We start from the raw sequence: 25,116 nt of genomic DNA on the forward strand, positions 1-25,116 counted from the left end.
AAAAAAGTTAAGAAAAAATCTTTTATGTTCCAGTTCAGCTGCACTTGATTCAAGTGTTGCTCATAGAGGTTTGTGTTGTTATAAATTAAACATGCTGCTGCCTCAGCAGCCAAAGGTACTAGGAAAAATGTTCATGTCATAGAATAAATAGAGCAGTCTCTTTCAAGCTAAAAAGTTATCTTACGCCAATCCGGGAGGTCATCCACTCTAGACCTTGGCATAACCTACACAAAGAAAGAAGTATTTTTAAAATTAATAAAAGATTCACTTAAAATGATTTTAAATCATTATGAGTCATTGTGGGAAACTGCTTTACTTTCATCTTGAAGATACAGCTTTGGCAGTTTTGACATGAAGACTACAAATGCCCCTCCCCTTTAACTGAAACCACTTGGAAAAAAAAAGGGCAAGAACTTCACCTTACCCTCTTAAACTCTCAAGAATGAAATACCTACAGACAACCTTAAAATCATGGGTCAAAGCATTTCTATAACACATCTATTATACTGCAAGCATTTCTAAGGAGAAAACTAAGAAGTTAGGTTGATATGAAGAAAAACAAGTTCCTAGATATAAACTATATAATCTATGTATAACACACCTTGGCTTAATATCCACTTTCAAATTCTTAGAAAAGAACACACCACAATGGCATTTATCTCAAATGTTTCTTGTCTAGAAAAATTTCTTGTCTCCCAAAAAGGCTTCTGATAATAAAGGAGATGTATACTTGTGAAAAACTGGAAGCTTGAGTTTAAGTCCTTGCATAAAATATATAATTTCTTTAAACATTCTGTTCCTTTATAGTTCAGGTGATATAATAGTTTTCTCTCACTCAAAAAAATTATAAAAATTAACAAATGAATAAAAATTTTGGACTGTGAAAATTTAATTCAAAACTTATTATTGCTAGACATGGTGAACCACACCTGTAATCCTGGTGACTCAATAGGTTGAGGCAAGAGGATTCAAGTTTGCTGGGTCAGCCTGTGTAACTTAGCTAGATATAAATAGATAAAATAAAAATTATTGCTTTTTTCTAGCTAAATATTACATTTACATTAAAAATTATAAAAAAGTTATAATTTTGTTTACTAAAATAATGCAACCCTCTAAGTCTGAGATACAGTATAAAAACCACCTTAATAACAGTAAAAGAAACAAAGATCCAAGAAGGAAACAGGTTTGCCTAAAAAAGTTGAAAGGACCCATATCTCCCCTCAGGTTGATTAACACTTACCCTTCCTCCTGTTAAAGCACAGCAAGACTGAATGTGCCATGGATGATCCTTAATTGAACTAAGGGTGAGGTATTTAGAGATTTCAGCTGCCCTCATACACCCTTTCATATCCTGTTTATTTGCAAAGATAAGGACTGCAGCTTTCCTTAAATCCTGCAATCAATAAAAAATCTCTATTATGTGAGATATTATTAGTCAAACTAAAATAATGAAGTAAAAGTGTAAAATATACTCAGCAGACAGTTATAATGGAATGTCCCTACTTTAAAATGATCAGGCACTAATAATTAATTTTAAAATTTTGTTGAAATAAAAATAATCTCCATCACAATTTAATGGCTCAGTCTAACAAAGACAGATTAACATAAATCAGATAGTTAAAAGTTTTATCTTTATATTTGGGCAAACAGAGTTAAATTAAAAAGAAAATATACAGATAGTCTTGGTGGTACACAACCATAATTCCAGCTTCTCAGGAGGCTGGGGCAGGAGGATTGAGTTCAAAGGACCTTCAGTAACTTAGGGAGGCACTATGCAACTCAGTGAGACCCTGTCTCTATTTAAATATGAAAAAGGGCTAGAGATGTGGCTAAGTGGTTAAGTGCCTCTAGGTTCAATCCCTGGTGGTGGGGGGGGGGGGTGGGATATACCAGAATCTGAAATATAGACATATGGCTAAATTTCAATGTTGTGAAAATAACTGAAATAAAAAAATACACATAATAAGTATAAGAGGTTTAAAGAAGAGGTACAGTAAAACACAGTAAAAGTATAAAAATAAGCAAAGAAATAACAATCACTACTTTTAGGATACTGGACAACCTCTGAGAGAAAAATCACATCAAAAGGTTTCATAAGAACATTTGTTAGAGGGGAGTTACGGGAGGCAAGGGAGTATGGGGGTAGGAAGGACAGTAAAATGAATCAGATATTATTACCCTATGTACATATATAACTACACGACCGATGTGATTCTACATCACCTACAACCAGAAGAATGAGAAGTTATCCTCCATTTATGTATGATGTGTCAAAACGCACTCTACTGTCATGTGTAACTAATTAAAGGAGAACGTTACAATGATCTCATTATTCATTAAATAATTTAATAATTATAATACTTGGGGAAAGACTAAAGGTTTTCTTTTTTCATATCTCACTTATCACACTTTATTCTAAGGCATGCATAAGAAATTTCAATGTGGAAAAAAACACTGCAGAAAGAGTAGTAGCCTATAAATTAATGTCAGGCTTTTTTATGTTTGCAAAAGTAATCAAATTTTGATGTCAAGATTTTCAATATGTACTCATGATTTTCTAATATATTGGAGTACCGATTTTCAAAGTAGCTTCTAATTATCAATTGTATTTCAAGCAATGTCTGTGGTGTTATTTCCTTTTCCACATCGGGAATTTTAGTAGTTTGAATATTCTCTCTTTTTCTTCATTAGCTTGGCTAAGATTTATCAATATTATTTATTTTTTCAAAGAACCAACATTTTATTTCATTGATTTTTTTGAATATATACTCAAATAAAATAGAAAATCATGAAGACATCAACAAATTTCTAGACACATGATCTTCCTAAATTGAATCAAGAGGATACAGAAAATTCAACACATAAATTTCAAGCCATCAAAAGCCTACCAGCAAAGAAAAGTCCAAGTCTAGATGGCTTCTCAGCCAAGTTCTACAAGACCTTCAAAGAACTTAAACAAATACGAACCCTTCCAAACTCACTCTATGAAGCTACTATCACCCTGATACCAAAACCAGACAAAGACACATCAAGGAAAGAAAACTTCAGACCCTATAAATATCCTTGATGCACATAGATAAAAAAAATCTTAAAATAATGGCAAATAGCATACAAAACATATTTAAAAGATACTGAACCATGATCGGGTAGGATTCATTTCAAGGATGCACGGTTGGTTCCACATACAGAACCAAATAAAAATAATATATTACATCAACAGACTGAAAGACAAGATCACATGATTATCTCAATAGATGCAGAAAAAGCATTTGATGAAATTCAGTATTCATTCATGTTCAAAACAGTAGAAAAACTAGGAACATATATCAACATTATAAAAGTACCTGTGCTACACCCACGGCCAATATCATGCCAGATGGAGAAAACTTGAAAGTATTCCCTCTAAACTCTGGAACAAGACAGGAATCCCCTCTTTCACCACTCCTATTCGATATAGTCATCGAAACCCCAGCAGGGCAATTAGATAGAATAAATTAAAGGAATATGAATAGGAAAAGAAGAGCTCAAACTATCCCTATTTGTCAATGACATGATTCTATATACAGAAAACTCAAAAACCTCCAGCAGAAAGCTTCTAAAACCCATAAATTATTTCAGCAAAGTAGCAGGGTATGCAATCAACACCTATAAATCAATTGCATTCCAATACACTAATGATGAATCAGCTGGAAAAGATCTCTACAATGAAAACTACAAAACACTAAAGAAAGAAATTGAAGGAGACCTCAGAAAAATGGAAAGATCTCCCATGTTCTTGGATACGCAGAATTAATATTGTCAAAAAGGCAATACTACCAAAAGCGCTATACAGATTTAATGCAATTCCTATTAAAATTCCAATTATGTTGTTCCTAGAAACAGAAAAAGCAGTCATGAAATTCATTTGGAAAAATAAGAAGCCCAGAATAGCCAAAACAATCCTCAGTAAGAAAAGTGATGCAGGAGGTATCACAATACTAGACCTCGAATTATACTATAGAGTTATCATAACAAAGATGGCATGGTATTGGCACAAAAACAGACATGAAGATCAAAGGAATCATACGTACAGTTTCCTCATACTTGACAAAGATGCCATAAACATACATTAGAGAAAAGAGCCTCTTCAACAAATGGTGCTGGGAAAACTGGAAATCCATATGTAGCAAAATGAAATTAAACTCCTGTCTCTTGCCCTGTGTAAAATTCAACTCAAAGTGGATCAAGGACCTAGGAATGAGACCACAGACTCTGAATCTACTAGGAGAAAATGTAGGCCCAGCTCTCTATCATGTCGGCTTAGGAACTGACTTCCTCAATAAGACCCCCAAAACGCAAGAAGTAAAATGAAGAATTAATAAATGTGATGGTATTAAACTAAAAAAGGAAACAATCAAGAACACGAACAGAGAGCCTACAAAATGGGAGAACATTTTTACCACCTGCACCTCAGATAGAGCATTAATCTCCAGATAAAAACTCAAAAAACTTAACATCAAAAAGCCAAATAACCCAATAAATAAAGGGGCAAAGGAACTGAACAAGCACTTCACAGAGTAAGAAATACAAATGGTCAAAAAAATATGAAAAAATGTTCAACATCTCTAGCAATTAGAGAAATGCAAATTAAAACTACACTGGGATTCCATCTCACTCCAGTCAAAATGGCAAGTATCAAGAATACAAGTAACAAACAATGTTGGCAAGGATGTGGAGAAACAGATACACTCAAACATTGCAGGTGGGACTGCAAATTGGTGTAACCACTCTGGAAAGCAGTATGGAGAGTCCTTAGAAAACTTGGAATGGAACTACCATTCAATTCAGTTATCCTACTTCTCTGTCTATAACCCAAAGGATTTAAAATCAGCACACTACAGTGACAGTCACTACAATGCTTACAGCAGCTCAATTCATAATAGCCAAGCTATGGAAACAACCTATGTGTCCTTCAAGAGATGAATGGATAAAGAAAATGTGGTATATATACACAACGGAATATCACTCAGCCATAAAGAACAAAATGATAACATTTGCCAGTAAATGGATGGAACTGGAGTATATATGCCTAAATGAAATAACCTAGTCCCCAAAAATCAAAGGCTGAAATTCTCTCTGACATATGGATGCCAACCCACAAGAGAGAGTGGGAGAGGAAGAATAGAAGTCCACTGGATTAGAGAAAGGAAGGGAATGAAGGAAAGGTAGGGGGAATGAGAAGGACAGTACAAATTAATCAGACATCACTTTCCTAGCTTTGTATTTGAATATATGACCAAGGTAACTCTGCATCATGTACTATCACAAGAATAGGATTCTAATCAAAGTAAGTTATAATCCATGAATGTTTAATATGCCAAAAGACACTCTATTAGTCATATATATCTAAAAAGAACAAATAAATTTTTCAATATGTAAAGTTTTACTAATGATGAAATAACCAATACCACTGTATACTAATCATTATAAAAAAGCAAAACCAATATACAGAGACCTGACACCATTATTTTTTGAAGATATGTTTTCAAAACTTACCTCATGAGCCAACATTCTGTATAATTCTTCTTTCGTAATAGCTAGTCGTTCCCTGTCAATACTATCAACAACGAGAATGATGAACTAGAAGACAATTAAAAAAAAAGAAAGTAAGTAAGTTGAATGTGATGGTGAAAAATTTTCTAATTTACTCAAGTGATATTAGTAGCTTCTTCACATAGCATCGTCATTCCTATAAAATAGATAGTGCTATTTTTAGTCACCAAGAGCTTACAGAGTACAAAATGTTAATAATAAGATGATAATTGATAATTTTAATAAACAAAAACTGTAACCAAGTTTATTTGTTAAAGTGCTTTTTGAATATATACTATGTAATAATATTTGCTTTTAAATGTGAATAAAATTGATTTATAAAAAGAAACAGTAATTTAAAGAATACTTTCACTAAAACATTACTCTATTATTCATTTACTAATAATCAGCTATATATTTATGAGACAGTCTCCCACTTATTGGAAAGAAAAAGTTAAAACACATTAAGAATAATACTAATGTATTGGGAAGGTTTGCATTTCTGTAATCACAGCTACTCCAGAGGCTGAGGCAAGAGGATCTCAAGTTCAAACTTAGCAAGATCCCATCTCAAAAAAAAAAAGTTTTAAAGGGGCTGTGGATGTAGGTCATGCATCATTTGCGTAGTATATATGAGGCCCTGCATTCTATTCAGTACCACATACAAAGAAAGTGCTAAACTATGTTAAATTATATGTATTGGTGTTAATATGCTAAAGGATCATGAAGGTGAGATGAGAGAAAGGCAAGAGAGCCAGAACAACTGGAGTAATCCATTGGTGAAGGTGTACACGAAAAAAAATTTGGTCTTGCAAACAAAAATACAAGGAACTTCAAACTAAAATAAAAACAAAGAATGAAAGTAACTTTGCTAGGTAAAAAAAAAGATAGTAAGAAAAGGCATCTAGCTCAAACACCTTATACAGAAGATAAATTTTAAAAATGAGATTATATGGTGCTAAAGATTATGTAAAGTAGGGTGGTAATCTAAGATAAGATAGAAAAGATGGAGTTAAGTTATAGAAATGACCTTAAAACTAGAGAGAGACAACTAGAGCAATCTAAATGTAAACTGAGAAGGGTTTAAGACAAAAGCAAAGAGAAAGAAATACAGCAAAGGAAGAATGGACAGAATACCAAGAATTACATGTGAGTTAATGAGAGGAAGATGTCAGGAATTAACTCCTTAGATTATAATGTACCTTTTGGATGTCAGTCACTTCAATGCAAAGAATTTTTAAAAGCAAGGGGCTGGGATTGTGGCTCAGCAGTAGAGCGCTTGCCTAGCACATGCAAGGCCCTGGGTTTGATCTTCAGCACCACATAAAAATAAATAAATAAAATAAAGATATCGTGTCCAATTACAACTAAAAATATTAAAAAAAAAAGCAAGATGACAAGAGTGAACAAAAAGATTAGTGAAATACCACACAGATCAGATCCCTGTCTGGAATCTAAGAGTGCAAATGCTAGGTGTCATGCTGGTGTTGCAACAAAGGCCTTTATTTTTCATAGTAATTTTGCTATTCTTACAGAAATAGTTTATTGAAAGAACATTTCATGCATATGGTATCAGTAATAAAATCTTTTTATGAACTAAGGGCAAGTCGCCTAGAGTTTCATCAATTTCAAAAACTACCCTTCTGAAGTGTTTTAAGTACACTTGAAACATCTAGAATTAACTTTGACCTATTTCTCAAAGGTGAACTGCTCTTTCACAGCTGAATTTAACTGAGCTTTGGAAAAAGTATTTATGCTGTTGACAAATGTATATTAATCTAACCTATAACAAAAATATTTGCTTATCTACTCTTCTGCCTCTCCTCACCCCCAACCTAAATAAAATAAGTACTACCACAAGTGCTGAATATTTGAAATAACTCATCCTGGTTTACTACTTACACACTGCATTAGAATACACGCACACATACAGTTATGGTATTACAATATACATCTTTTTCTTAAAAAGGCAACTTTGCACACCAAAAATTATTTCCATTTCACTTTCTCCCAAATCCAGTTTTTAAAAGGCTTCATTTTAGAAAATAATTCCTGAGGAGTACCTCTTTGCAAAGAAAAATTACATGGATTCTATTTACACTAGCATTCTCAAGATAAACCTCTCATCATCACTGTATGACTTTAAAGCAACAACAATAAAAACTTGGCCTCTAAGAAAAAATAAAGCAGAAACTGTAGATAGTCCAGATTTGTTCCACAGGCTATCTCTGAAGTAATAAGATAATTACATAAGTGATAAAGAACTCTGAGGGATGCTGCAAACTCATCTTTTTTTTTTTGGTTTTTAAACATTACAATACAGTCTCACCAAAATTTTAAATATTCATTTGATGCTATTTGAAAATCTTATGTTAATTCATACTTAAAAATATTTTACTCCTTCTTTAATCATGTCTTTTTATTTTTGCAAGATTTTGGGAAAAGTTGTATAATTTCTCCTAATGTTAAATTTCTCCAATACTTAGAGATATTACAATATTGCTAAAAGAATAAACTGTGAGTGCCTACTCAACAGTAAGAACTCAATAAATAATCACTCCCAATACTCTTTTCCTTGCCTTTTCTATTTAAAAAATCTGAATTCTGTATAAAAAAACCAATCTTATTAAAAGATAACTGTCAATAATCCTAATTTACATTCTATTTTCTGTTTCTTTTTCTTGTTAAAATTCAGAAGTATTCTTGGCATACCTCTGTGTTTGAGTAATATGTGTTCCAAGATGACCGTAGGGACTCTTGACCACCGATATCCCACATAAGAAAATGAGTATTCTTTACAACTATTTCTTCAACATTGCTTCCTATAGTTGGAGAAGTATGGACCACTTCATTCATTAAGCTGTTGAAAAAGACAAACACTATAAAAACTCTCTTGTACATTTTGAGAAGAAAAGTAAATTTTATCCCTATATTTTAAGAATGAATCAACCTTTCTCAAAATAAAAACCATAAGCATACAAAATAAATACTTGGAGAACATTTGTGCCAATAAAGATCTAGACAAATGGGGGCTGGGATTCTGGCTCAGCAGTTGAGCGCTCGCCTCACACGTACGAGACCCTGGGTTCAATCCTCAGAACCACATAAAAATATATAAGTAAAACAAAGGTACTGTGTCCAACTACAACTAAAAAGTAAATATAAAAAAAAAGATCTGAAAAAGAACAAGTACTGAAGACTTTTTTGTTGTTGTTTTTTGGTATTGGGGATTAAGCCCAGAGGCACTTAATTGCAGAGCTATATCCATAGCCCTTTTTCTTTTTTTGATTTTAAGATGAAGGCTTATTAAGTTTCTCAGGACCTCGCTAAGTTGTTGAGGCTGGCCTCAAATTTGTGATCCTCCCACCTCAGCCTCTGGAGTTGCTGAAGACTTTTGTTTTTTTAATAGAATGAGATGTAAACTTGATTTGGATAGAAGGGAACACTGTAGTGTGAGTCTGCATTTCTGTGGGAAAAAAATTCATATACCACCAATTTTTTATTATTTAGGTCAGAACCAATGCCTCATCCTCAACCAAGTTTCTAGGTGACTGACCACCAGTATCTGCAATGGCAACCATTGGAGAGTAGGCTATCCATACACATGGTGGTACACACCTGTAATTCCAGTTACTCAGAGGCTGAGGTAGGAGAATTAAAAATTCCAGGCCAGCCTGGGAAACCTAGCAAAACTTTGTATCAAAATAAAAAAATTAAAGGAGCTGGCGATGTAGTTCCATGGCAGAAAACTCCTGGGTTTGATTCCCAGTAACACACACATACGCACAAACATGCACATCAAAGGCTATGTGAGAAATGTAAGACCTAGGTCAGTCAAAAAATTAGTGCAGTTGGGTACAGTGGCACACACATCTAATTCCAGCAGTTTGGGAGGCTGAGGCACGAGGATTGCAAGTTCAAAGCCAGCCTCAGCAAAACAGAGGTGCTAAGCAACACAGTGAGACCCTGTCTCTAAATAAAATACAAAAATGGGCTGGGGATGTGGCTTAGTGGTTGAGTTCCCCTGAGTTCAATCCCTGATAACCCCCCTCCCCCAATCAGTGTAGTACAACCCAAATTACAGACTTAAAAAGACCATGGGCAAATAAAAATCTTACATAAAATGAACTGTATATTTATACTTCCTTAATCATTAAGTTACATTAATTATTTAATTCAACATGTGTTTGCTGACAATATGACAAAGTACTGTGTTGGAAGAGGCTTCCAGTTTTCTCCTGAGTTTTATATATATATTTGAGGCTACATGAAATTATAATAAAGATGAGAAATTTCTTAAATATCTACATTTGTTGTTTAAAGACTTTTAAAATATTAAAATACACAATGGATAATGAATGAAAATGTGTTAAAAGAAGCAGTTACTGAACTCTGAAACAAACCACAGGTAGTAAGTTTTTAGCAAAGTAACTGAAAAATAACATGTATTGCTTAAGTAAATATTTCTGGTGAGCCACAGACTGATGCACATTTGTCTTTTTATTTATTTATTTTTTTTTGTGAGGCTGGGTTTTGAACCCAGGGCCTCCTGCATACTAGACAGGAGCTGTGCTGAGCTATACTTCCAGCCCTAGATTCATATACTTTTAACACAAGATGTGGAGGGAAGAGGTGAGAGCTATGCAATCCTGTAAAGTACTTTATTATTATTTGTAAAAATGCTTCAGATCCTGATCCATTTTTGTAAGTTAACATCTCATTGGCACTGAAAGGATCACTGCATTAACACCGACAGAATAATAAGAGTTACTTGGATGAGTGAATTAAACTCTTAATTAAATTTCTTAAAGCATTAATATATTACTCTTAAAGTTTCAAGTTTCTCCCTTTTGTGAGCTAATAAAGCAATACTTTGATCATCAGTACTTCAGACAAGTCTGGTTATGCTAACTAATTCCAAAGCTATTAGTCAGGAGAGTAGTAAGTTCCCAGAAATATCAAGCTGGTATGAGAAGAACTAAGTGAAATCCACTTTATCCACTTAATATTGGTTCTTTCTTTTAAGGACAGAAAACAAAGTTCTTGTAGAAATATATATTTATCAAAACATGACAGCTTATTTACTTGCTTTTTTGGTAAAATGCTGAAAAAACATATATAAGTCTTCCTATTATATTGAAAAAGTGAATAAAAATGGCATCTCATTTTTGTTAATTACAAAATGTTTCAATAACTAAAATACTAAAAACTATTAAATATCCATACTTACAATTGATAAAGAATGGTGGTTTTCCCCGCATTATCCAATCCCACTATAATTACTTTGTGTTCTACAGAAAGAAAGCAAACCATAAACATTTAATACTGTTGCATACTACAACTACATGTATTCATACAATTACACATTTTCAACAATGATTATTACTTAGCCTGTTAATGAAAATTATTTACTGGATTTCTACTTCTGAACTACTAAAATAAATTTAGAAGCACCCGTCACTTTGGGTATAAACATTAATGTAGACAAAACATATGACTCTGCTTTACACAGCTACTTAAAGTCTCTGCTAATCAAGTTAGCTTTTTGTCAAGTTGTGTTTAGTTGTGATTTTCCACCTACATGTACCAGGATACTTTTCTTCTATTCACTTAAAAATCATTACCCTAAGTACATATATGAAGACCTGAATGGTGTGAATATACTTTGTACACAACCAGAGATATGAAAAATTCTATATGTGTAATATGAATTGTAATGCATTTTGCTGTCATATATAAATTAGAATAAAAAATTTAAAAAAACCCTCTTTTACCTGAAAACTGCAATAATTTCTGTTACCAAGACACACATATTCTTAACTAGTTTTTCACTGCTTGTACTAATTTAGAGAAATATAAGCAGTCACTCAGTCTAGTGCTTTTTTTCAATCTGAATTCAACAATTTTCCTGTGCAGATATTGTTTTTTGTACAACAAAAGTCATTTCAGTGCTTTTCTCCTTCTGGTGCCATGCACTAACTAGTCACTTCTTTATAAGCAGTTATTAAAGCCTGTCTAATTATTCTGGTAAGTGGTAGATAATCTAAGATCTTCTTTGAATGAAAAAGAGAAAACCTCTGGATACCACACAGAATATATTAAAGATTTCATTAATCCAGGGCAGAATGCTTAGAAAGCAGGATATGTATGGAAGCTGTCACAAGAACCAGAATACAAATTATTTTGAAGCCAACAATTTAGCATTTTGTATCCTGTTTCTCTTGATAACCTCTGATGAGTGTCAAAATTCTGATAATACATTTACCTGAATTCAGGTCATATTCCTATTCTAAAGCCTTAATACTGTATCAGTCAAAAAAAAAAAAAAAAAGAAGCTGCTTTGTAAAACAAAACTAAACCAAATGAAACTAGTTTACTTATTGTAAGTCACTATAATTCTTTTTCCATTCTTTTGGTTCATATCCCCTAATTTCTAATGGAGGCACTCTTGACGTGTTGTGCTGTTTGTTCTTGTTTATAATATAAGAATAAGAGCACTCTTAGCACAGGCATTTTAAATTTTGATAGCAGCTGAAAACTTTACTTCCTCAGCATCTGGAGACCAGTTAGAAGAAAGTCACTAATCAAAGGGTAAGCAAAACTTACAAGTATTTATGTATTTCTCTGAAAGTTTCAAGTCTTCTCTTTTGCAAGCTACCAAAGCAGTATTCTGACAATCATGACTTTAGATGATGCCATGCTACTCAGGAGTATCAGGGGAAGAGAATGGACAGACACTACCAAAATGAAGTGAATACCTGGAGCCATTTTCTTTCCATTTTTTTTTTTTTTTTTTTTTGCAGGGTTGGGACAGGAGGAACCTGGGATTGAACTCAGGGACACTCAACTACGGAGCCACATCCCCAGCCTTATTTTGTATTTTATTTAGAAACAGGGTTTCACTGAGTTGCTTGGTGCCTTGCTATTGCTGACACTGGCTTTGAATTTGCGATCCTCCAGAGCTGCTGGGATCACAGGCCTGCACCACCGTGCCCCACCCTGGAGCCATTTTCAAACAATTCTGCTTCACATTTTGATGATCATGACAACTAGAGTACTAAAAGGCCTAACAGTAAAAATCATGCATCATTTTGAAAGTTGGTCTCCCAAAGGTTGGTCTCCAAAGTGAATTAAGGAGAGACAAACTCTGAAGGTGGATAGCATATAGATTTCATTCAAGTTGTATAAAACTGCTTCTAGCCCACACTGACAAGGAATTCTGGCAATTAAAACACACAATTTCAACTCTTATGATGAAGGTATACACAATTATCCTTCAAATAAACTGAATTCTATCTTCTGATCTTAAAATTACCATCAACAATCTGAGTCTATCTATAAGAGAACATCAACTATAAAGGAATGCCTATGTGTTTTTAAAAAGCACAGAATAATAAGGTTTTAGATCTTTGTTCTGAAAAATATATTTATCATCATCTGTACAGTAAGAATAAAAGCAGTTCAAAAGTCATTGATTAAAAACCAATTAAAAATGCACTCTGTTGCATAAGAGTTGAAAATGTGTTTTAGGAAGCTACTAAATAATTGCTAATTGAGTATGCTGATGGTCATATGCTGGTTAGTAAAGTTTTTACCCATTCAAGGAAAAATCAATTTGCTGTCACAGAATAAAAGGTACCCATGCTCAGGGCAGGAATATTTGTGTTGGGGATAGAAATGTGAGTAAAAATAATTTTAGGTTAAGACATTACCATAACTATCAGAGTTACAGTAAATTAGAATGTTTTCTTTAAAAAAATGTGTCTGCATACCATGAGATCATTACCAAGGACATCATTTCACTGGAAATAACTTCCGGGAGAATCTCAAGTTCAAAGCCAGCCTCAGCAACTTAGCAAGGTCCTAAAGCAACTCAATGAGATCTGTCTCCAAATAAAATGTAAAAAAAGAGCTGGGGATGTAGCTCACTGGTTAAGTACTACTGGTTTCAGTCCCAGAAAAAAAAGAAAAAGAAATACCTTCCTGGAAACCAAATTGTGCTTCTTTCTCCAACAAGAAGCTGGGAGAGATTCTTCCAATGTTATTTATCTATGCATCTCCAGACCCCAACATAATGTATGCTTATTTGTACTAAATGAAGGAAAGCTTCAATAGCAAAGTTTTAATTTTGATGAACGTTTTTGTATTCTTGGCTATGGTGTTAGTTCTTTTGGATTTCTTTAAAAATCAGTCCACGTTTTTATTTTGTAAGTTGTACAGGGACACAGACTTACACAATGAGGATCCAAAAGAAATAAGTAAGAGCCCTTGCTTGTACACAGGAGCAGGTTAAAAAACAATGGCTAATAAAAATGAAAAAAGAAACTTCAAAGAAAAAAAGTGGGAGAAAATAAAATCAAAGAAAGAAAAATTTTCTCTTCGATTTTTAAATTTTACTCAGTGGAAAAAGAATTTATAGTTTTAGTATAGAATACCAATTGATGCCCAATAGACTAGCATCATGGGTACTAAACAGTAGTGGTATTAAAAAATAAATTGTAAAATGTGTCAAAATTTATTTTATCACATTAAAATTAATATTGTTAAAATATGATCAAATGTCCAACTTCTCATTTTAATGTGTAAGAAAGATATCATGAAATAGGGACTGCTACATTCTAGTAGAGCACATTTATCCCAATGCTATCATGTAACTAGAGCAAGTACTATAAATATAGTTTGTAAACAACCATAAAACCAAACAAAGGAAAAAAGAATAAAATTTAGTGATTTAGAAAATTTGGGATACTATATTTATAAAATATATGTTTGAATTATTGCAAAGGTGTAGACAGAAAAAAGTTAGACAGTAAAAAAGAGGAAAAAGCCTACATAGCAATGATGGCTGAATCTTGAAAATAAATATGCTCTCAAACCTTCTTTATCCCTGCTATATTAATTATAGAGTCATAAGATGTTATAGTTTAGAACAGACTGTAGAATCTGAGAAATATTTCTCTCTCACATACCTCATCTCCAAATGTACCTCTCCAAATGTACCTCTAATGAACCACCCCCCCAAAAAAAAATCACAAAATTACTGACATAAGAAAAGCTAGAACTTGTTTCTCTGTTAGGTTACACTATATTCACTTCCCTCTCCTTTCCTTTAACCACCAACAATAACCACATTTCTGGATGATTCAATGTTTTCAAACCAACAATATAGATATGATGATTCAACAATTCAACATTTATTGAGTTCACTAAATGCTTTGACTATGGGATATTCATGATTAAAATGAACAGCAAAAGACTTTAACCTCAAGAATCTTAAAAGTAGGGTAAACAAGCACTTAAAAAATAGCACCATTAATACGAAGTAATAGAGGTATAACATGGTAATATTCTTAAAGGTAAGAAAAAGCTAGCGTTCAACTTTCAGATAAGGAACAAAATGTCAAGAATAAAAAGAGATACTGAAGATTGTAATGTCAATAATAAAAAGAGATACTGAAGATTGTCATTAAGTATTTCGCATACATTATCTAGACCAATCTTTGTAATTATCCCAGAAGAAAGTGATATTATTTCTCATTTTACTGACAGGAAACTCGAGTCTTAGGCTGAATAACTTTCCCAAGGGCATACTGCTGCAAAGTAAACAGAACCTCATCCAGCCAGGTATTTGGTTCCAGAGAAGCAATTTTAACTAGTAAGGCAATATATTGCCTTCATGATCATATTTTAACATTATTAGCAAACTACATATACATAAATAAAATGCTTAAAAAGATCTTACTTTTAATTCCTCATATACACTATTTTTAAAGTTTAAAAACATTTAAATATATCTTCATGGGTATTTAAAACATAGTTTTATTTCAAGAAGTATAGAGCATATAGAAAAAGATAACCATGTTCCATATCTTTACTACTTCTCAATTTTTTTTAACAGGGATTAAATTTAGGGGCACACGACCACTAAGCCACATCCCCAGCCCCATTTTGTATTTTATTTAGAGACAGGATCTCATTGAGTCGCTTAATGCCTCGCTCTTGCTGAGGCTGCATTTGAACTCTCAATTCTCCGGCCTCAGCCCCAAGAGCCACTGGGATTACAGGCATTCACCACCGTGTCAAGCTTCTTCTCAATTTTTAAGTAACATTTTACTACTAAAATAGTAAATACAAGGGTATTCATTACTTATCATTTACTCCTTACTACTTAACTTATTAACACTTATTACTAAAATAGTAAATGTAAATAAAATAACAGGAAAAAATTTAAATAGTAGTAAATATAAGAAAACATTTTAGTAAAATGTGTTAATTTTTTCAAGTTTGGCTAATGGTTTCCCAATGTGATACTTACCCACTTTTGTGACAAAATTGAGTTTTATAGTGTTCTAAAAGTTAAAAAGAATCCAAAGATGTACTTCCCCAACTCACTGAATAATGATGAGAAGACTTTAACAAGAACATACTGAAAGAGAGCTGGTGGAACACACCTGCAATCCCAGGAACTATGGAGGCTGAAGCAGAGTCCATAAATTTAAGGCCAATCTCAGCAATTTAGGGAGATATGTCAAAATTTAAAAAGGTTTGGGGATGTAGTTTGGTTGCAGAGCATCCCTGGATTCAATCCCTGGTACCAAACAACAACAACAACACAAAACAAAATACTCTTATTGATCTAACATATTTAGTTATCTAGAAAGTTTAAATGCTGTCCACAGGAATGTAATGATTTGAAAGACAAATGTTAAGGGGCAAAGACAATCTAGTCCACAGCCTTTAAGCTTCTATGACCATGTTCAAAGTTGAAAAAATGTAAATCGTACAAAGAGTAAAAGAGATCACAGATGGGTCACTAAAAAAAATCTCAATAAATTTGAAATAAAATTGAAATCTTATAGAGTATATTTCTAACCACAAGAGATTACATTAGGATCTAAGATTAACCTATCTAAAAATCAACAAATATTTGCTTAACAAAACAACATACTCATAAGTAATCCATAGGTCAGAGAAGAAATCACCAAAAAAAATGGTAAAAAATATTTCAAACTGAATACTGAAATACAACACTAAAATTTATGGAATAAAGTTAAAGCAGTAGTACACAAGAGAGACATTTATAGCTTTGAAACACTTGCATTTAAAGAGAGAAAATCAGTACTACTATGTTTAATCCTTAAGAAGCGAAGTAGCAAAAAAGAGTAAAAATAAGGAAGTGGCAGGAATTAGTAAAATATACAACAAACAAACAATACTAAAATTTTCTATTTTAAAAGATTAACAAACAAAGTTGGAGAACTCTAGAGTACAAATTTCTAATTTTACCACAAAGCTGGGCATGGTGGCATATGTGATGTAACCACAGTAACTAGGGACACTGAGACAGGAGGACAGCAAATTCCAGGCCAGCCTCAGCAACTTAGCAAGGCTCTAAGCGACTTAGTGAGAACTAGTCTCAAAAATAAAAAAAATAAAAAGAGCTGGGGTCTAGCTCAGTAGTAAAGCATCCTTGGGTTCAATCCCTAGTACAAAAAAAAAAAAACCACACACAAAAATTACCCTAAAGTTATAGTATTTGAGATAGTGTAATATGGCTTAGGAGTAGACATAGACCAATGGAAAGGAAGACATATATGATCATTTGAATTTGGACAAAGGCTCCAAAGTAATCCATCTGTGGGAAAAAGTCTCAGAAAATTATGCTAGAACAGACAGATAGCCATGTGAAAAAATAATGAAACCCAATTCCTAGTCATATCATAACCCAAAAATAATCTGAGGTGGTTCACTAGCTTAATCTTCCAGATGAAAGAAGCAGGTAACTTAAAGATAAAAGTTATTGAGCTTTTGTTTGTTTAAGAAACAAAACTTCACCAAAATTAACAATTTCTTCTCAGGACAATTCCCATTAAGAAAATGAACAGAGGTGGAACAGGAGTGCACTTCAGTGGTAAAGCATTTGCCTGGCATGCTTATGGCCAGGGATTTGATCCCTTGCATTGCAGTGGGATGGGGAGGATAAAGTCACAGATTGGGGAAAAATATTCACGAAACATAAATCTGACAAAGAACCCATTTCAGAATATAGTAATAATTTCTAAAATTACAACAAACAGATATATATTGTTTTTAAATAAATAATGGATTTGAACTGTCTTCAAAGATATATATATATATATATACACACACACACACATATATATATATATAAATAAAATGGTAAGAACAAGGAAATTAGCATGCCCACCAGAAAAATGTAGCTTAAGGCTATAATGAGATACATTACACATCCAACAGAACAACTAAAATTAAAAAGACTGACAATGGCAAATGTTGGTAAGGATGTGGAACAAGCACAACTCTCAAACATTGCTGATAAAAGTATAAAGATAATATAAAACAAAAGATGAAGCAGTTTCTTAAGAGAAATAAAAATACCTACAAAAGTTTTAGGGGTAGTCATAGCATAGCCCATCAAAATGCAAATCTATAAAACAGTAGTTGTATTCATGCAAAGGAGAGAGCTATAGGTCAAGTTTCCATTGTGAAAGCTTAATTAAAAAATATAAACATAATATTAGAGAACAGAAAAAAAACCTCAAAGAAACTAAAGAGGGAAAAGACAATATTCATTGAACAGTGGCACAAAAACAGTAAGAAAATATTTAGCAAGTTAGAAAAATTTCTTTTATATATACAAAATATAGTAGCTGAACCAAAATATTCCATGGGGAGATTGGAAGACAAAGGAAATAACCCAGAAAATATAGGTAGGAAAAAAGGCAATATGGAAAGGAATCTTTGAAAACCAATCTAGCAATAATATAATCAATAATATTTCTAGGGAAAAAACCCTAAGAGAAAATTTTTAAAAATTTCCAACAGATGATGGGGTTCGGATTGTGGCTCAGTGGAAGAGCACTCGCCTAGCATGGGCAAGACCCGGGTTTGATCCTCAGCACCACATAAAAAAATAAAAAAATAAAAAAAATAAAGGCATTGTGTTGTCCATCTACCAAAAAAAAAAAAAAGGATATTCTCTCTCTCTCTCTCCTGTTAAAAAAAAAAAAAAAAAAAACTTTCCAACAGAGCTGTTTTTTTTGGGGGGGTGGGGTGGGGGGGGTAATGGGTATTGAACCCAGAGGTATTTTAACACTGAGCCACATTCCCCATCCTCTTTATCTTTTATTTTAAGATAGGGTTTCACTAAAATGTTTAGGGCCTCACCAAATTGCTGAGGCTAGCCTGGAACTTTGAATTCTCCTGCCTCACTTCCCTAGAAGTTGGGATTATAGACACACACCACCACCGCATCCAGCAAAAGAGCTACATCTTTATCTTTAAACTGAAAATGTCATGCCTATAATCTGAGCTACTCTAGGGGCTGAGGCAGGAGGATTACTAATTTGAGGAGAGCTGTGGCAATTTAGTGAGACCCTGTCTCCAAAAAGAAAAAACTAAAACAGCTTGAGATGTAGTAACTTGGTTTAAGGAAACAAACAAAAAACTGTACAATAATGGCAAAGACAAGTTCAAACCAGCAGAGAGGTAAATGTTGGATTTGGAGCAGGAACCTCTTAGCCAAACATGCAAAGAAAACTAAAACAATTTTGTAATTATTTACACTGGGGTAAAAATATTAAAGGAAAAACAGAAACAATTATAAGCACGCTATGGCCCAGGGGTAACAAGACTTTAGTCTTCATAAAAAGAGATTAAATTATACCAAAAACCTATATTATGATGATGAAGGAATCGAACAGGCATAATAGTATTCTCTTCTACCATAAGTTAGCAAATGATAATGTTTAAAATTTCCATACAGGCATAGTATTCAGAAATATGGAAGTATGTTACATTAGAAGAAAAGTTTATAGAGACATGACTGACATACTTATCAGTTTAAGACTAGAATTATTCGATTTTTTAAAAAAACAATTTATATGCTACTTTGATATAAAACTTCATGTTTGCATAAAATAAAGCAAAAAAATTGACAAAAATTAGCACCACCTATTTGCCAGTCACTGTAAATATAAGAGTGAATAAGACCAAGTTAATTCCACAAGTTTATTTCCATTGAAAGAAATAGAACAAGTAAGTAAATAAACATAATATGATTGTGGGTATAGAAAAATATTATTCAGAAAAACAGTAAAGACATAGAGAGTGTTAAGACAGGAAGAGTGCTGTTTTTAATAAAATGACAAAGAAAGTCTTCTAGGTAATGGGGTGATCAGAAATCTGAACAAATTAATGGACTGAACCTTGCTAAGGTATGGATAAACAATGTTCTAGAAGATTCTAGAAGACAGGAAGCAGACAGATAAGTTTGGTATATATGAAACCAGCAAAAAGTCCAGAATTACGAGCAGAATAAGCAAAGGGGGAAAATGTAAGAAACAAGATTTAAGAGGTTAGAAATGTACAGTAACACTCATAAAAAGATGGATATCAAGCTGGATATGGTGGCACATACTGTAATCCCAGCAACCCAGGAGGCTGAGAAGGGGGATCACAAGCTTGAGGCCAGCCTCAACAACTATGCGAGGCTTTCAGCAACTTAGTGAGAAGGGGAAAAAAAAGAATTGAAGATGTAGTATCAGTGGTAAAGTGTGTCTGGGTTCAATCCCCAGTATCCAGAAAAAAAAAAAAAAGAAAAAGAAAGCTAGATACTAATGCTCAAAATGATAACATGAAAATCACCAATGAAAAAGAAATGATTAATGAAATTAATGTTATTGTTATTTGATTATGAAAATGAACAACAAAAAACTTATTTCATTTGTCTTTCTAGATTACACTAGGAAAAAACTGATGAACAGTGTGTGCAATTGTAACAGAAAAAAAGGACCAGGCCTATAAAAGTTAAATGATATGTCAAACTTTAGACGTAAGTTTAAAGATAGCCCCCACAAGTATGTTTTATGAAAATACACATATACAAACACATAAATATATAAAATAATGTTTGCAAAGGCAATCGGATTTTGAAATTATTTCAATGATAATTCTGTCAAAGTATTAACCTTCTAGCTTAAAATTAAAATAATACAAATTTGCAAGGATTAATTATGTTTAAATTGCTTTACTTAGACAATACATACATGTTTTAGTATACTTATTCCCAAAAAGATATTTTGTTTATAAGAAGATGCTTGGGGCTCTAAAATGCTGCGAAACCAAAGAGGAAATATGGAAACAGAGTTAAGGGAAAGGAGTACATAAAATCAGTAGTTCTTAGCACTGCTTTGTATTAGAATTATCTTGGCACCGATGCCCAGGACACCCTCCCTCATTCTGATTTAACTGGTCTAACATGTGATCGTGGGCATTATTCTAATATACAACCCAAATTGAATACTTCCGGATCAGGTGTGTATTGTGATGAAAATGGAAGATACTTCGATTGGTAGTTTTGCTGATATAGTAAAAACAAAAAAACAACCCCACACTGGACTAAGATATAAGTCTCATCATATCATTCTGTTTTAAACAATTATCCAAAGACCAAACTCTTCAATGGCTCTCACTGCTTGCTCTACATATTGAGGCCCTACGTGATTTGGTTCCTGCTGTTAACTCTTCACTCTCATCTCTTCTAATTAAGCAACAAGCAAATCAATATATTATACGACCAAATAAAACTATTCAGCTTCCTTAAATGTACCAAAGTATTTCATTTTTCCCCTTTTGTATTAATTAGCTCTTCTCCAGAGAAGAGTATGCCCATTTTACCCAGCGTATCTAGCACGCTTCCTAACCTACTACTCATCTTTAAGTCCAAGTATACCTTATTCTGCAAAGTATTCCAGGAACCACCTAAGAAAAATTGATCACTTCATTCTTGATGCCACCTACATTTTTAGGAATATCTGGGAAGCAATTTACCATATTGCTTGTTCTATGTCTGTCTACTAATCTTTGAGTGCTCTAAGAGCATGTGAGGTTTGTATTTTTTTTTTTTTTTTGGTTTGTTTTTAATTTTTCTATCTCCTATGCCTAATTCCCAAGACTGGTTTATGGAATATGAGTAAATTTTGCAGAATGAGAATAAAATTAAATAACCATTAATTCTAAATTTTCAACAAGTAAGTTAAATAAAAATTCTAGGTAGAAATGGTGATTTAAGAGGCATAAGCAGTTCTGTGACTATGAAATATAGCCCATGAATGTCTTTTATTTTCTATACTTTATATTTTTTACTACTTTCCAGTTTCAGCCAGAAAGCCTCATACATGATAAATGACAGTAATACAAGAGAAAAGGGAGAAAAGAAAATGGAATAGGGTGCACAAGGAATCAACTACTTCAGTAATTTCTATTTGTTAAGCTAAGGGGAATGATAAACAGAAGTGATTATTAATCTTTATGCTTTCAATTATGTATTCCTTAACATAGTCATTTCTTAGAACAAGATTCAGAACATTTTAGCTGTCAAAATAATAAGTATTAAATTTGTAAATAATATCCACAGGTAGTTAAAATTCTGATCACTTTGAAATCACTTGAAGAGTGATACTTACATATATATGGGTACACATGTTGCATATATGTTATTTTATCTATATTTATAATCTGGAAAGATTAGTGTTCTTACCAGTTTAAAGAACAAGTGAAGCATCACACATTCTAGTTCATGACTTCTTAAATCCAGAAAAAGGATTTGTACATTAACTAACAAATTGCTACTAGCATAATAAAACCAAAATGCTTTAAAAATTATGCCTGGCAAAATGAAACTTGATGAATTTAAAAGTGGTTTCAATTACTAAGAAATCATTCTGCTAAAATAATCCTTAAAACTTTACTGTTGCCCCCCCCCTTTTTTGGTCTGGGTATTTGTTCTCTTCACAAGAAACCACATCTCATTCTGACTCAGAACAGGTTTTACAACTTCTTGCCCCTTTGGACTTGAAACTTCTACTTGTCTCATAACCTGTTCTCGACTAATTACGGACACGTAACATGTTACACAAAACCGAAAACACTGAGGGTTTTTTTGTTTTTTGTTTTTTTTTTTTAAAGCCTAAATAAGGTGGAGAGGTTAGCATGATTTCCGGAAACCGGTATAAAAGAACTCATTCCCTAGCGAAATCGGAGAACAAGTAGGTGCAAAGGCTTACACAGTAGGATGGAAAACAAAACACCGAGTTTCGAAGAAGAAAAAAAAAAAAAAAAAAGGAAAGATAAAGAAGTTTTAGGTTCCTGGGGGAACACTTATCCTGGGGCAAAATACAGACTCAAGGATGCCTAATTGAAATTGAATAGGCCCTCAAATATGCCTCTAGGCATCCTTAAGTGTTTTCCGCTTTGCTCCACTAAAATCCAAAAATACTGTCTGAATTCTGGGAGACCAGATGCCTTCTCTTCTGAGTCCCTCTTTCTCCCCACATGCCAGGTCTCTCCTGCACATTCTCCAGGTCTAAAATACCGAGTTTCTGCCCACCCCCTGGACTAAGTCACTTCTCTGCGTCTAAGAATGTTTCGGTCCACCAAAAGCACTGCCTCCACTGTCCCCTTTCACGGGTCGGACCCCGCTGGCTTGGATTCCAGCCGCTGCGCAGCTCTATCGCTCTCACCTCGGTTACAGAAGAGGCTCCACAGTTTAGCGAAGATCAGCCCCATCATGAGCACCTGGGCGGGCCGCGGGGTCCCTCAGCAGCAGGTGCCGCTGCGCGGGGTCCCCCAACGCGGCGCTGGCTGTATGGAAGCGAGGAGAAACCGGCTGAGACCGCGCCGCGAGGGCACTGGATGACCCAGAAGCCTCGACCCGCCGCTCAGACACTAACCAGAAGGTGCCTAGTCGAAACCCTACCGGATAGTCCTTTGTTTCGAGTCCGCTGAGCCCAACGCCGACCCGTAGTCCCCTCAGTCTGAACCCACCTACCCACCAAAGGCTCGACCAGCCCCAAGCCCCGCCTCCGCTCCGCCTCTCCCCCCTATCCCAGGACCACCCATCGCCGGAAGAACGACGCATGACGTCAGCGCGCTTACGTCAACCCACGCGTTCGACGTGGCGTTTCCTCCAGTTTCACTTCCGGTAGGCGGAACCCAAAGCGGTTAGAAAGTGGGAGATTATTGATTGAGAGTTGGGGATTTCTCTGGGTGCTCGCGTGTTTTCTCGTCACCGTTTGGAAAGTTGATGGGGCTCACTTTACTGCGTGGTCTAGAGTTTTGTCTGGAAACGAGGAAAGTCCTAAGTTTCCCTGATTTAGCAGCTACTGTTTTGCTATTCTTTGTTGCGCTGAAGTGAAAAGTTTTGTCTGTTGACTCTTCCCGTCACTTGGGCAGGCAGTGTTGGGGTTCTGCCACGATTCTTAATTCTAAATAGGATTGATTGGGAGACGAACTATGGAATACCAGCAATCACGGAGTTCAGTTGGTGGCTCCCTCCCCCAACAGTTTTGCCAAGCATCAGGTAGGTTCCTGGAGCCTAAATCGAAATCCGTGCCTAAAACAATTCAAAAGGAGAGCCTCAGCTAGAGGTGTAATTCAAAGGTAACCCCCTTGCTTACCATGCTCAGGGTCTTGGGGGGGGAGGAAGCCTGGAATGAGAGAAAACTGATTTTGAAACCATTTGACCAAGCAAGCTTTGCATAAGAGACTTTGAACTTTAGTCAGGAGGTAGGGTGGCCTTTTAACATGCTAAAATATTTGGTCACCTGTACTAGAAGAAGTGTGCCGTCTTCCCAATGCTAGGGTTTTAAGATCCTTTTAAAACTTCCATGCAGCTGGGCATGGTGGTGTGTTCCTGTAATCTCAGTGGCTCAAGGCTGAGGCAGAAGGATCAAAGTTCAAAACCAGCCTCTGCAATTTAGCAAGGTCCCATCGAAATATAAAAAGGGCTGGGAATGTGGCTCAGTGCGTAAGCACCCCTGGGTTCAATCCTTGGTACCCCCCCCAAAAAAAAGTAGTAATTCTTCAACTTTATGATATTAAAGGCAAGCTTCAACTTATATAGGAAAAAAGGGATGTGCTGAATCTTTGCAAATTAATTTTAATGACCATCCTTTTGACTATATAAACTATCGTGTGTTTGTAAACAGGCTTAATCCGTTCTATCCCTGAGTCCTTTATAAAGGACACTTATAAAATTTTAATTGAACAGCAATAATGTTTTCAGTTTTTATGAGTGTCATGTGGGACACCAGGACATAATGCAATGCGCTAAAGAGATATTTCTAGTCCTAGTTTCTTTGTTGAAACTATAACAGCTTCTTTAGTTGTTAGACAAGAAGATAAACCACATTTTACATATTTTCCCCCCTGGATTTCAGATTTCTAAAAAACAGTTACCTTTTTAAAAAGAACTATTTTTATATAAAGGGAGATCTTTCAAGCAAAACTTTATAAATTTTATTTTGTAAAAATTTTCATGATAGCCTAATGATATTTTAGAGACAGTAATATGAATTGTTCTTTTGTTTTTAATAAAATGGGATTAATAATTTGAGCAGTGCTGTTGTCATTTTTATTCATTTTAATTCTTTAAAATATTGGAAAATTTAGGCTCAGCGTGGTGGAACATGTCTGTAATCCTAGCAATTTGTGATAGGATAGCAAGTTCCAGGCCAGCCTCAG

At 34.2% G+C, this 25,116-nt stretch overlaps 1 protein-coding gene across 1 annotated transcript; it reads right to left on the minus strand.

Annotated features, from left to right (window-relative positions):
- Positions 1 to 167: 167 nt before the first annotated feature.
- LOC308640267 (ADP-ribosylation factor-like protein 5B) lies at positions 168 to 23,453 on the minus strand (the record flags this gene model as incomplete). Its single annotated transcript, XM_081312233.1, has 7 exons — positions 23,351 to 23,453; positions 23,115 to 23,235; positions 10,802 to 10,862; positions 8,284 to 8,431; positions 5,536 to 5,619; positions 1,241 to 1,393; positions 168 to 224 (listed from the first exon to the last, which is right to left on the minus strand). The coding sequence occupies exons 2-7, from the start codon at positions 23,161 to 23,163 to the stop codon at positions 168 to 170; spliced, it is 552 nt and encodes a 183-aa protein (XP_081168359.1). The 5' UTR covers positions 23,164 to 23,235; positions 23,351 to 23,453.
- Between the last annotated feature and the right edge of the window lie 1,663 nt (positions 23,454 to 25,116).

The sequence above is a fragment of the Spermophilus citellus genome (genome assembly GCF_964194105.1).
Source record: "Spermophilus citellus genome assembly, contig: SCAFFOLD_217, whole genome shotgun sequence".
Lineage (NCBI taxonomy): Eukaryota > Metazoa > Chordata > Mammalia > Rodentia > Sciuridae > Spermophilus > Spermophilus citellus.